Below are 15,336 nucleotides of genomic sequence, written 5' to 3'. Positions count from 1 at the left end.
GTGCAGAAGGCACCTGAAAATACTGATTTGATCAGGTGGACATGGTTCTAAACCTGGCTTGTTCTTAAGCGATGGTCTCCCAACTCTAGAAATATGGCTAGCTTAAAATCAAAAGTGGAAGCTTTCCCTCTCCCTCCTATAGACAGCTTGTTTGAATAGCTCCTTCCTTCCCATGTTAATTTGTCCTGAGTTTTAACTACAGTTCATGTGCACTGGAATTAATCCTGGTTAACACTAACAAGAGTTCGCAAGGATTGCTAACTAGTTTCAGATCTTGGTATGAAATCCAAGTTTTGTACAAACTCTGGTTAGTACTAACCATGGTTAAGAGCAGGAGTAAGAAGGTGATATACTTTACATAAAAGAATGGTATAGGAAAGAATGCACAATCCTGCAGTCTGATCTGGCTCTGTTAGCCATGGTTAAAATGATAGGAATATTACAGCTCCACTGGCCTATATAGTTTTCACAGTCCCCCCAGCCAAACAATCTTTGAATTATGATGTACACAGTGTCCAGCCACGGTGAAATGGACAAGTCCTAAAACTGACACCTCCACAGCTACAGCTACAGCGCAAGGCAAGTCACTACCTTGGAATAAGTAACGTTTATGGTTCCAGTGTTTAATCTAGTAAAATCAGTCACCTAAGGCTTTCGTCATAAATTAAAAAGTGCTCTGGAAGTCTCTGATGCTATTCTCTGCACCTTACTAGATGAAAGAGAAATAGCCGCTACTTCTACTCTGTATCCAAAGCTAGAACACTATTTGCCTTTCATGGTAAAACTACAATAGGTGTTCGTCTAACAATTAGAATCAAAGGAAACGAAAGCAGACAGTGCGTATGTAAAATCCGTCTGGATCTTCCACAGTACTGACAGATCCTGAAGTTGTTTAATTCTTAACCCATTCTGGTGAACAATTATAATTAGGAGTGTTCTGGTTTCTCAAACTGAGTGACTTAAATATTTTTTTTGCTTTTTAGAAAACTTCATAGGGACTAGCCCTTCCTTCAAGTACCTCTGAGTCCAACTTTTGCTTTGTTTATTTGAGATGACCTCAGGGTCATGAGCAGCATAGTGGTTTTGAGATATTACCTGCAGGACACTTAAGAAAACCTGTATTTCTGGATATTGGAGAGTTATGGGCAAAAAAACCACACAAACCCCTATGGAAACAACTGAGTATCACATTATGGTTACTCACTAGACATCCAGCACCCTAGTAACAGTTTTAAATTTTTTTGTATCAAAGCACAATAAAATGCAAAGCATGTTGTCAATCAGAAGATGATCTGGAAAAAAAAGATGTAGCTAGACAAAATATATTTTATTAGCTTAGAAGCTCTTCAAAACAGTTGCAAGCATAAAAACATAAGATGATTTTTTTAGGCTAGAGTGCCCAGATATTTTTTAAACAAACAAACAAACAAACAAACAAACAAACAAACCATAAGCAATGTTTGATTTAGACAGATTTCTAAGATTGTTTGAATAATATTCAACTCTGATGCCATGAGATGGAAATATAATACTTCATTAAGTGTTTTCCTTTATCTTGGGCTTCAGAAATTTCTCTTCTTTTGCAGCTAGCTACAGTTGGATTGCACCTGGAACTTTAGACTGTACTATGGCCATGTGTGCCGTGGGACATGGGTGGTGCTGTGGTCTAAACCACTGAGCCTTGAGCTTCCCGATTGGAAGGTCGGCGGTTCAAATCCCTGTGACAGGGTGAGCTCACGTTGCTCGGTCCCTGCTCCTGCCCATCTAGCAGTTCGAAAGCAGGCAGTGCAAGTAGATAAATAGGTACTGCTCCGGCGGGAAGGTAAACGGCATTTCCGTGCTCTGCTCTGGTTCACCAGAAGCAGCTTAGTCATGCTGGTCATATGACCCGGAAGCTGTCTGCAGACAAACGCCAGCTCCTTCGGCCTATAGAACAAGATGGGCGCCGCAACCCCAGAGTCGTTTGTGACTGTACTTAAATGTCAGGGGTCCTTTATCTTTTTTACGGTTGGATTGCACCTGGAACTTTAGACTGTACTTTGGCCATGTGTGCTTCCCCCTATTTTCATCTGGAGAGATACATTTAGACCCTGATAAGACAGCTATCATTCATACCCACCCGTCTAGAAACTGAAAGGTAGAAGTAGCAAAAGATACTTTTTGTATTGCCCTTGAAGGTTGCATCCTGACAGTTGCCCCCAATAACAATAACTTGAGCTCAATGTTAACCAGAAGGCCATCTCTTAATCATATTAAGATCCAAGAGCAACTATTCCAACTATGTAGCAAGTTTTCAAGTTGAGGGCATGGAGATACCCTCAAATGTTGCTTAAATACCATGGACTTCTCACACACCCCTGAGATTCACCAGGCTCAAGCTGAGCATCTTCTAGAACAGGAGTTCCCAAACTGTGGTCTGCAGACCACCTTCTTGGTCCACAACGTGCTTGTAAAAATACAATTAAAAATCAAACAACAACTAGCACAGCACATTACAATTCTACAGCAGGCAGATTAAGTGGTCTGCAAAGACCTCCAGTGCTTTTTAAGTGGTCCGTGGGGAAAAGTTGGGGAACCACTGCTCTAGAAAACACTGAGCTAACATTAACAATACTCCTTCTGAGCAGATGAGCAAAACTATCAGTTGTGAGGTTGCTCATCTCTCTTTGCTTTTCTGGTAAAAACAGTAAAACTGACCAGATCAGGAGCTGTTTGCAATATGATCTAATCAGTTCACTACTATTTATTTGTATGAAATATGCAGAAACATCTGTAGCTAGGATAACAGAGTATGCATAGGATTAGGCTTGTACAATATGGTACCAATAAGGCACCAATGTTAGAATAGGATAGGGCCATGTTAGCAGTAATGAAATTTTGAAATATGCACACTTATATTTTAGTTTAAAACACTGAAGATATGGGGTAAGGGAGAAATATGAATGTAAGGAGAAATTTGAATATGCAGTCTTAATGGATAAATGAAACCTGGAAGGGGGGGGGGGGGAGAAGGAAAGTCAATGATTGAATGTACGCTTATATTTAATGAAATGTGAAGCAGTGCAATGGAAAATTATTAATAGAACAAAATAATTAATTTAACAGTTTAAGCAAACAATCAATGATGAGACAGATAAATAAAAATTATTTTAAACTAGTTGGCAACCCTGGTAAAAATGAAAATGTAGACAATTCTCACAACTGTACCTAATGTGTTTGCAATTATTCTGATTATATTAAACCTCTCAGATCTTCCTAGTCAAGTTACAGAATGTCTGCTTTCCTGCTTTCAAATACAGATTTGATACAATTCACTTTTAAGATGGGTGCGTATCATAGCACAGAAACTCATCCAAGTACAGTAGATTTGTACTCCAGACCAATGGATAATTAATGACCTTTTTCAAACTACTCTAACTTGAAATTTAAAAAGAAAAGCTACTCAACAAGAGAAGCCAATAATTTAGAGAGCACTTCCCATTGTTTCCAGAGTCTATATAATTTAAAAATAGACACTATCATTAGAAAATGGCAATCACATACAGGCAGTTCTATCTATATTGAAAATCAGTAAGCAGTAAAGACAAATAAGAAGTGAACTGGCATACTGTGCAGGCTTTTACAAAGCTACTTTGCCTGATCAGACAACTAGGAAACTATTTTTGTATAAACAGAAAGCAAGCTGCTTCTTTTTTCTTTCAGGTTGTCAGTGTTCAAAATGCCCAACTCAGGTATCTGAACTTTTTTTTGTCTTATCTGAAAAGTTGATACTGATGTACAAAACATCATCTTAGAAGAAAGGGTGTAAGTCGCTGGGTACAATATGGCTGACCACTGCACCACATTAACTGGTAGCCATGTTCATGCAGAACTGAGTGGGTGTGGCCACACCACGCTCTTACATGCACACAGACCCATGTTGTGCATGTAACTAGCAGAGGATAGAGGAATATCACCCCTCTACCAATCATTAAATGATCAGCCTGATGACCAGGATGGGGTGTAATTTTCACTTCGATCAGGTGCTGCAGTGTACACAGTGGCTAAACCTCTGCACCCACCCCAAAATATAAACACACTCCTAGCTGCTGTTGGGAGTTTTGAGTGGCCAGAAAAATGTGCTTAGAGAGCCAAGGGCTAACCATTCCTGATCTTGATAAATCATTAGCACATGCTTCTTACAAGAGCAACTCACACAGCCAGTTCTAACTATATGATGATTGTTCCTATAGTTAAGCTCACCACATATTGAAATAGTTTGGAGTAGGCAAAGCACAAGGACATAAACAGTAGAAGGAAGGCACAAGGACAAACCAAATACCGTAAATCCCGGCGTATAAGACTACTTTTTAACCCCGGAAAAGAGGTTAAAAAGTCAGGGGTAACCTTATACGCCGGGTATCTCCCCCCCCCCCTCCCGGCTGCTGCAGCGGCGGCTCCACTCTGCACTGGGAGAGAGCCACCAGGTGCGGAGCCCACCCACTGCTGCTTTGGAAGCAGCAGCGGGGCGGTGGGCTCCACTCCGGGCGGCTTTCTCCCGGCGCAGAGCTGCCCAGCATATTAGGCAACTGGGCTTATAAGACGAACCCCCAAATTGCAGCTGCCAATTTGGGGGGTTGTCTAATATGCCGGAATCTACAGTAGCTATCAAGGCAGACTCTCTAGATTTACTGAGGGACTTCTGAACCACTTTATTTCTTCATTAATTTTTTTATATTTCATAAATTCATTAGTAACAAGGAAAGTATGCCTAGTGCATATAATACATACATACATGGAAGCTTGGCAGTTTCCAAATTATTTACTTTGTTTGCTAAATACAAGAAACATGCTAAATTAGATTGCTCTCAAGGGAACCAGACACTTTTCTGCTACAAACTGAAAATATTCTGCTGCAAATTGCCATAATGTGCATAAGAGATTTTTCCAATTCAGAATTTCCTGGAAAAACCACACCCCTGGTTTTGTAACTTGTCACTCTATTGGACGCTAAAGTGAAACAGAACTTCTTAGAACTTTAATAATCCAGATTACTCTTCTGGGTTTTGTAACTCAAGGGCTACATGATTCCTATCTGCCTTAGATAGATACCACAGGGAGGCAAAGTATTAAAATCACATGAACTCAAATTCAGAAATAATGCAGCAGGACATATAACCTCAAGAGATTTGTTCCATTTTAAACTGTCTTTTTGAATCTACAAACCATCTATGATATACAGAATTTGTTCAATGTGCCAGAGTTTGAACATGGTGGTATTATATTACTTCCAAAGTGAAAGGTACTTGGTTGCACCAGCACACACATGTGCAAATTATACATCTTTGGAGTAAAGTAAACTAATCAATTACGGTAGTACCATCAGATATCCTAGTTGTTGCTTTCATTCTTTAGTATGCAATGATGAGGTTACTTCAGGACTCACAACAGCTGCAATTTTGTACATTTGCTATAAGGTATGTAGACTACAGTATAGTTCTCAACACATGATGTCTTGTGCTCAGACAGATTGATTATATTAGTGTGCAAGTTCATATACTATTTCTGACTTCTCAGTATGAATTTTATGACTGACCATACTGTACATATATCCCAAGGCAAATGTTTGTGCGTAGCTTCTTCCAGAGCCACAAGTTACTTTCTGCACCCACTAGCTTTATGTTAGACTGACACTGCAATCAAATCTATAGCCTGTGGCGAAACAGAAAGGTTGTTGTTTTTTTTACAAAATCTTACACCCTAATCTTAAACACATATGCTTAGAAGACCCATTCATTTCAAGCAAAGCTCGATGTAAATTTTGTGAATGGAAAATGATAAAATGCTTTCATAATGCTGTGTTTTAATGTTTTAACTATGCTGAAAGCCACCTCGAGTCTGAAAGGTATATGATAACTGTGGAGGTAAAGTTCAAGCAGTCCTAACTAACAGCATTATGTTAGCAGGATGACCATCAAGAGATTTGGGTATGTCAGTCTTTAAACTTCTCATGCAATCACACATTTCACACAATTGCCTTTAGGACACACTTATTCCTATGATATTCACACACAATCACCAGTTATTACAGGATATACACACACATACACAGAATGGAAAGCAACAGATCTTTCCTAGAATTGAGAGGTCCCAGTGTAGCAGTCCACTGTGGTTCAGTGGTAGGGTACAGCTTTCATTCCATGCATCCAGTGTTGAACTGTAGCTAAGAGTAATGCTAAACACTAAAACACTAAAACAAAGCCTGAAAAACTTCCAGTAGCCTGCACACCAAGTCAATTGCTACTGCAGCTTAGGAATTTGAATCTTATGGACAGTCCAAGGCCTGCACATGGTAACATTTAGGAATCAGCATGTTCCACAGAAGTGGAACAACAGAAGCACAAGCAATATTTCAATTCAAGACACTATTACAAAAGAACTCCAAAAGAAGCTTGGAATACATTCAGTGAATACATTCGAAAGCTCACCTGGTATCTGTGGATGCCATCCTTAGGCACTTGGTCCCTGTGTTTTTAGAAAGTTCATAGCTGTTCAGAGTTCACAGATGCACAGAAAAGTTACCAGTGACCACAATTCCAACACAGAAATTGCCTAATCTAGCAGGATGCATGAGCATGGAACCTGGATTTGTCTAACTTCAGTATTGGGTACTATAGTTACTTCCTCTCATAATTATACACTTAACTTTTAAGACATTATTTTATAACCCAGCAATTGTCTGCATGGTGAACTGTATCTTTTTATTACTGAAATGTATAGGATGCATGCTTAATCTAATGCTCTGATGAACTGAAGTTTTAGATGCATTTCCTGTTTCAAAAATCTGCTGTTGTGTACTGAATACAGTGCAAAGGTTTTCATGTTTTAGAATATTTGTTCTTGCTTACACTACACATGCTTTTTTGTTATTTGTATTCCAAGGGCAGCCTTGGCAATAAGTCTGCCAAAGTTACTATCCCACAGAAGTTGTTGTTATTATTATTTTTAAATTAAAGCCCCACTTTTCCCCACAAAGGAGTTGCTCAGTGACTTGCACATGAAGAGTAAGCAGAAAAGCAACAATGACACAACCAATAAAAACACGTATTTTAAACAGAGAAGCAAAACAAAAACACAAAAAGCAGCAACAGCAGCACCAATCAATGCATTAAGTAGCAACAGAATCAAGAACATGTTTAAAAATAAAAGCTTTCTTAGTGCCAAGATAATATAAAGAGCAAGGAGGCAGAGAGTTCCACACTACCACAGATAAAGCAGTCTCTCTCATCTGTTACCACGCACCTAGCCTTAGCCGGCAACACCAAATGCAGGAGGGGTTCAACATCCAATCTTAAAGGATAGGTACATTTACATAAGGGAAGGTGATGCTAATTAACCTGGTACTAAGTTGTCTTGGACTGTACAGTAAGAAGCACTAGCTCCTTTACTCACACATACCATGTTACTTATTTGTGGAACCATCAACAGCTGGAGCAAAAGCAATTTTCCATTTTAAAGCAGTTTCTCTGACTGGTCATCTGAAGGAGATTCTTACCACAGATAAGTGGCTATTTACATGCTTATTAACATTTTAAAAACACTATTATTTTTGCAGAGTTGTATACAACATTAGTCATACTCAGAGAAGACCCTTTGAAATGAATGGTCCTGACTAATTTGTGAGTATAATTTAGTTGACTACATGCCACAGCATCTTAGATTATAGCAGCGTTAAAATACAAGCCAAAACTTTCTTTTACTATAGTGTTTAAGTTACATCATTGTTGTTTTAAAAGAAGTAATGTAATTTTTTATACAACTTCACAATTTGGTCCCTTGGAGATTCCAAATAATCTTGGGTGTAAGAATCATGTACTAGCTTACTTTGAAGAAAAAGAAAAAAGGAAACACAGAGGCCTGGTTCAGATATAATGATCCTGGTCTAATAAGCCAGAGTTTGTTAGATGAAGTTGTGTCTGCACATTCTCCCCTCTCACACCATAATACAACACTTCCAGGGTTTGCTAAGCCAATTTCCCATTACATTCCGCTTAGAAAACTTGGTTTAATCTCTGCCTAAGATGAAACCAAGATCTAGTAAAGCCTGGCTTGCAAACAGATCAAACCACAGTTTTAGTGGTTCAGTTGTAACAGAAATAAACCACAGACAATGTGCCAAAGCTGGGTCATGGCAGGTACAAAGCCAAAACGTGGGGACTAGATTTGTTCTTTAATAAAACATCATTTATTAGACCAAGATTATTTCCTCTCTGCCAGGTCATGCACTCACAGATCCTTGTCTCCAAATAAATTATAATCTATATTTTGAGAGTAGGGAGAGTTCAGAGGAAGAAACAAGAGTAACAAGGGATGAAATGTGAGCAAGCACAGTTGAGGGATGGAGATGAATGGGTTAAGCAAGGACTTCCCTGAATTGGTGAGCTCTGGAGAATTACTTGAAAATATTTGTTCTGGAAAGAAATTCCAGGCACAGCAATGGAAAAAATGCAGAGATGTTTAAGGGATTTGGGCTACTGGTGGTGGCAGTGTTGGAGGAAGAACTAGATGTATCAGCAAATAAGGATAGAGAGATAGGTTAGAACAAGGCAGAAGGTGATATCCAATGTTAGTCATACTCAGAGCAGATCCACTGAATTAAGCCAATTTATTTCAGTGAGTACGGCTTAACTGGATATCACCCAGTGGTTTTGAAGATAACTATGCTTAAGGCTATCTGTGAGGATATGTATAAAGCTGCTTTCCAGGCTCATTCTTAAAGAACAACAACAAAAATAAAATTTGCTTTAAGCATTTCCCAAATCGTTAGAAGGCTAACTAGAATAAGTAAAGTGCAAGCTTTTCCAAATCTATGCAATATTCTAGTTGAGAAATATGGTCCCTGGGTCTGTTTGTGTAGTTCAGGAACATGTGCAACTATTCCTGCCAGAGGTCCTGTATACGGGGGTGGGGAGGTTACAAAGGCAAGTCAATGATTTCTTCCTTTGTGCATGCAGCAATCAGAAAACATTCACTAACCTAAACAGGTGAAAACGGTAAAAAACAGGTGAACTTTCTGCCCCACAAAAAAGAGAAAAGGTTACTTGAAAATAGATAACTACTGAGCCAATTCCAAATCAAACCATGAAGAGATCACCACTACCGGTAGTTATGCCCTATTTGCACAAACTTTAGAGTTGTGCCAAAACATGTGATGAGAATAAACTTCCCCACTTTATCCTTCCTCAAAGAGGCCAAAGTTAGCATACATGTGATGATGAATACACAACAGCTCTAGAGCTATCCCAGCAGCACTAGAAGAATGAGAGAGCAAATAAGAACATAGGCTAGAGAGAAAGCATAATCGGCTACCCACACTTTCCTAGTCCTTCTCAAGTTTCTTTATTAGGTCCCTTCTTCCCTCCTCTCAAGGTGCATAGATAATAGAATCACAGAATTGGAAGGGACCCTAAGGATCATCTACCCCAACCTTCTGCAATGCAGGAATATGTAGCTGCTCCATACAGTGATCAAGTCTGCAACCTTGGCATTATCAGCACCATGAGCTATCCAGGAGTCTGGCTACTTCCTTTGATGGCACAAGGAAAAATACCTTCTGGATAGTGCAGGATAGGCTTCCTGGAGTAGTAGGATACAATTCACTCTAGCAATACTGGTTTGTTTTGCAGCACTTTCAATATACTTCCTACTCTGCTCCTAGTTTTCAGAAGGCCAGTGTGGGGCGGGAAAAAGAAAAGTACTGGGAGTGATGAATTCTTCTGGTATTTGATTCACTCCCTTCACCCATCAAGTTTTCTTGCTGTCCTCACTTGTAGTCCTATATAATTTTTATTTTGTGTGAAAAGGTTTGTGACCCAAACTCCATGATATAACAAAAAATGTAAGCACTGTGTGCATCAAGAAAGCAATTATAGAACAGGAAAGGTGTCTTCTGGAATAAGATCTAGTTCATTATCTCAAAACGATAACTCTATATGTTCCAATTCATCTATCAATTAAACACTGCAAAGGGTTGGACTAGATTACCCTAAGGGTCCCTTCGAACTCTACAATTCAATTACTCTATGATTCTATCTCATTTTCTTTTAAGAAGCATCCAGTATTTTTAAACAACAGTCTTCTGGCACCTTAAAGACTAACAAAATTATGTTGGTATAAGCTTCTATGGACTACGGTCTACTTCATCAATTGCATGGAGTGGACTGTAATTCAGAGAAGCTTGTGCTATAATAAATGTGTTACTTTCAAAAGTACCATGTAACCAGCATTTGAAATTCACCAGGTGCCAGGCACATTTCGCACCTGACTACTGGCCACTTGCGACCAAGAGAGGATACCCAGGTGCCAGGATGGCCCCTGACGTCTCCACCATCTGGAGGTGCATGCCTTGGGTCTTGACTGTTTTCACACACTAGAAACACATCCGGTAGAATTCTATCTGCTAGATTTTATCTGCAAAATCAGAATGAATTTCAAGAACTAAAAAGTTCTATTGAAAAATACAAATATCAAGCTGTCTGGCCCAAAAATGACAACTAGGCATTGTTTTGAAAACTTTACTCGTAGTTTAAGGAGCCATTTGGTGTCTAGCTTATATATCTGAGTTTCTAACAATGCGTAACTGTGCTTTTTGATGCCATAGACTAATACTGCTACTTATCTGGACAGTATTTTAAAGGCAATGACATTTCTAATTCCAGTTAGGATCCCTCTTTTTAAAAAGTATTCACTGAGTCGCAGAAAGCTTTCCTTTAAATAGTACTTGTAAATGTAGTTTTTGCTCAGACCCAACATCCTAGACCTCAAAGGCAAAGCCCCCTTTTTAGAAGTGCTGAAGCAGGTCCCACCAATATCAATTGAACTTAATTGGAACTTTGTTCAGATGCATAATGGCAATATTGCTTTAAGATTGTTTAGCAAAGAAATACATGGAAATTATTTTTCTATGTTCAAGTACAATATGTAATAGACATTACCTTACACAACACAGTGGGACGCGGGTGGCGCTGTGGGTAAAACCTCAGCGCCTACGACTTGCCGATCGCATGGTCGGCAGTTCGAATCCCCACAGCGGGGTACGCTCCCGTTGCTCGGTCCCAGCGCCTGTCAACATAGCAGTTTGAAAGCATCCTCGGGTGCAAGTAGATAAATAGGGACCGCTTACTAGCGGGAAGGTAAACGGCGTTTCCGTGTGCGGCTCTGGCTTGCCAGAGCAGCTTCGTCACGCTGGCCACGTGACCCGGAAGTGTCTGTGGGCAGCGCTGGCTCCCGGCCTCTAGAGTGAGATGAGCGCACAACCCTGGAGTCTGTCAAGACTGGCCCGTACGGGCAAGGGTACCTTTACCTTTACCTTTACACAACATAGAACATGCATCCATATCCAGAACTAAAGTAAAAAAAAGGATTGCATTCTTCTACTAACGCTATAAAGTTTGAAGAAATAAATAGATAACCACCACTACTAAAAATATTCCAGAGCCATACTAAATGCACCATGGGTGATAAAAGTTCAGCAACACACAATAAGATACCATTATATGAGGCTTTACTACTAAGTGCTACAATTATATTGTTTCCGTTTAACATTGACCACAGTTGCAGTAAGAGCTCTCAAACATTTTATGTGCAAATATAAAGTAGACTACAAATCAAGTCACTGTTCATTGTCTTTCGGCTACTGTAGCATGGCCTTGATCTTTACAATCACAGCTTTCAGTAGATGTTAATATATAAAGGACATGGATTAAAAGTAATCACTGCCCTCCCCCGCTTCCACTGTCAGTTTACAGAACTTATTCAAAACTTGTAGCCTTTCTAACATGTTGTGTAAGCTTATAACAAAAATTTGTAAGATTTGTTTCCTCAGGCAGCTATTTTGACAAGGATGAGTAGTTCTATAACAATGCAAACTGCAACAGTCACTGTATCAGATAGCAGAAAAACCTCTGTTTCACCGCTTGCAAAGCATTCACAAGTCTTCATATTCTGAGAATCCCTCAACCCCTCTCGCTGCAGTGGTACTTCCTTTTGTTCTCAACCCTCTACAAATTCACAATTCTAGAAAGCGTCTTTGAGACAGCGCAAAATTGCTACCACCGCCTTATTTTGCATTCCTGACAGTTGCTACAGATCTGACAAGTTAACAAATCTGACATGTGCATTTTTACTACAATTTGACACCGTTAATATGAAAGGGGTGTGTTGTGATGCAGAACAAGTAAAATCCATGCTAGATTTGGGCATGTGTTAGAAAATGTTCTGGAAATCACAGACCTGCACACCACAGGATAGAGTGAGGAGAGAGAATCCTCACAGGGACCAAGCGTATTTAAAATGATGCCTAACTCCCTATAGAGTACACATGCAACAGCCTAGAGCTGTCCCAAACATACTACAATGCTTCAGGTCATTCACTTGAAGGCAAAGTGAATGTCACCCACCCCAGGCACATAGAATACCCTCAGCAGAAGCAGAACTGTGCCCAGAGGGTTGAGCAAGAATATGCTGCTTAATTCACAAATGCAGGGATAGCCAAGATGGTACCCGCCAAAGGTATTTGGACTACAATTCCCATCAGCCTCAACTAGCACGATCAATTGTCAGGGAAGTCATAGTCCAACAAAATGACGCCACTTTGGCTACCCCTGCTGTCAAAGTAAAATTAAGGGCCTGTGGCACCACAGTTCACCAGGACCATCACTGATGCCATGCGAAGAGGCAGCATGGCAGGGAAGGTAGGTTAGACTAAAGCCCTAAAGTGAGTCTCTCCTCCCAGGAAACAGGTTTGAAGCCAGAGGCCTTTTCAAATGTCAGGTATGCATTGATTCAGCATACCAGAAACCACCGATGGACAAGAAAACTATTCCTATGCATACTATCAGTTTACACTGCATCAACATGACAGCCCATTCTGAACACAGGCATTACAGTGTGGCATTCTCAGACCAGTAGAACCCAACAAACTACTTTTCTCCCACCCCACTTTTGCAGTGTTACAGCTGAACAAGCACCTTCTGGAGATGCTATTAACTGGTGGAGGCAACTTAAATCCCACTGAAATCAAACACAATGAAGGCCTCAAGGCCTCAAAGTTAGGATGAAAGCTTCAGCACTGTACACACTTAACCAGATGTTAGTTCAACTGAATTTCATGGTGCATGCACAGGATTCTACTTTTTAAGCATGCATCTCTCTCTCTAGATTTGCTTATTTTTAAAATTGGTTTAAGCTTTTGATTATTCAATGGAAAGGATTTTATTTTATTTGACTACATCAGGGTGGGCAACAGTGGCCCTGCAGGTGTTAGACTACAACTACCATTATCCCTGGCCACTGGTCATGTTGACTGGGGCTGATGGGAGTTTTAGTTCAACATCTGGAGGGTCATAGGTTCCCCATCTCTTGACTAAGTAACATTTAGGGCTTTATTCTGAGGAACCATATTTTATGAAACCAAAACCATCTTTATGTAAAATTACTTGTCTAACTACAAAAGGAGACAGATGCTAACGAATAAAAGTTGCCCATCTCAAAAATTGCTGAGGATTAAAAACACTCCAAATCATTTCTACTGCAGACACGCAAATAGAAATAAACACTCAAAACCTCAAGAGTTCATATTAGTAATCCACCTCATAATCTTAAACACATGTACTCAAAAGCCTGATTGAATTCAATGGGACTTACTCCCAAGTAAGTGTGTTAGCAAGGCCTTAATCTCCAATGAGAAGTGCCAGCAATTGCTTAAATGCTTTGCTTGTGTTCTTTTACGCTATGTGCTCAATCCCAAACAAAATGCTTCTTACCAAGATCCTGCACGACAAAATTATATTAATAATCGTTTACTAGCGTTAGGTCTCTTTCGCTTTCTGTAGAGAGAGGTTTCAAAACACATTAACATGCTGCAACAGAAGACTGCCTCTCCTAAGCAGGAGGAGCTCGGAATAAACTGTTTCCACAACAGCAGAGAACAAAAACTATAAGAGGGAAAGGTTAGGGAGTTTTCTACAGCAGCCTTTTTTTCTGTTGGGGGGGGGGTAAGGAAGGAAGAGGCGGAGAGAAAAGAGGAGAAAACACACAAGCGCCAAACAAATCACAGTTTGCACCCGAGCTTTGCCCCGACCCCCACCCCTCACCCCAAGGTTGGCGAGAGAAAAGCTTTTCTTCCGACGACGAGGGCCAAGAGTTTTACCAAGAGCTATTGGGGCGGGAGGAGTAGACCCCACCTGCTCCCATTCATTGGCCTCCTCCGGGTTGGGACTAGGCCGGCCTAAGCGGAGGGATGCACCTAGGTGGGGATGCCGGGGACACGCAGCAGCAGCAGCGGCCTCCGGGTGGGGGGCGTCCACGGAGCTCCTCTGCACCCCCCCCCGGGGAGGGGGGCTCTGCATCTGCCCCCTCTGAGCCTTGCGAGGGGACCGGTTAACCCGCTTACTCCTAAGCCCCCGGGGCGGGACGTGGCTGCAGCAGTTCCCCCAGAACCCCCGCGCCAAAGGGGCACAGCGAGCGGGCCGGCCGGCCTGCCGCACCGGTTGCCGCCAGTGCCGCAGCCCGCCAGACTAGGCCGCAGGGCCTTGCTGCTGCCACGGCCCGTCCCGGTGCACCTTGGCGAGAGGAGGAGCAGCAGCGGGGCGGCGGCAGAGAGCCGGCCTGCCTCCCCCCCTGGTCTTTGTCGCCCGCTTCCAACTCACCGCTCTCGATCTCGTTGCCCTTCTTGGCGGTGGCGGCGTTCCCCATGGCCGGGAGGCCGGCGGGCTGCTCCGTCCGTCCAGCGGGGGGAAGAAAGGGAGGGAGGGAGAAGGGCGGGAATCCCGAGCGGCTTCTGTGGAGCCGGCAAGAAGCGAAGAAGGAAGGAGTGTGGCGTCGCCGCTTCGGTCTTTCCCCTCAGCGCTCGGCCTTCGGCTTCTCTCCCCCTCGCTCTAGTAAGGGGGCTCCGGGCGGCCTCTAAGTCGGAGGCGGCGAGGGCTCCTCCGGGTCCTGCCTCCTTTCTTTCCGCTTGTCCGCCTGCCCTCCCCGACTCCACACACACACATACACGGCGGAAATGACGGCCGCTGAAGCGCCTCCTCCTTCTCCTCAGCCGTTCCTCCTCACGCTCGCAAGGGCTCCGGCTTCGCCTGCCCGGCGGCCTGGCGGGGCTACGCTCTTTGCGGAGGAGGAGGAGGAGGCCCCCTGCCGGCCTCGCTTTCCGCTTTCCCCCTCAGACTCTTCCCCACAACGCACCTCCTTTTGCCCTCGAGTAAATAATTCACCCCGAGGGACCAGCCTTTTTTTTTTTTTCTTCCCCTCAGCTCTTTCCTTCTTCACCCGCACTTGCAAACGGTTACAGCAGTAGTCCCA

At 42.0% G+C, this 15,336-nt stretch overlaps 1 protein-coding gene across 1 annotated transcript in view; it reads right to left on the bottom strand.

The window, feature by feature from the left end:
- Positions 1–15,336, bottom strand: part of PRKACB (protein kinase cAMP-activated catalytic subunit beta) — a 54,948-nt gene extending 39,612 nt beyond the window's left edge. The window contains exon 1 of the mRNA XM_083445021.1: positions 14,688–15,336. Within this exon, the coding sequence (XP_083301147.1) occupies positions 14,688–14,733 (46 nt within the window). The 5' untranslated portion in view covers positions 14,734–15,336. The remainder of the gene's footprint in view (positions 1–14,687) is intronic.

This window comes from Podarcis tiliguerta (assembly GCF_965153285.1).
Source record: "Podarcis tiliguerta genome assembly, chromosome: 6".
NCBI lineage: Eukaryota > Metazoa > Chordata > Lepidosauria > Squamata > Lacertidae > Podarcis > Podarcis tiliguerta.
The sequence above is the reverse complement of the archived record's forward strand: the minus strand, read 5'-3'. Positions and strand labels throughout refer to the sequence as shown.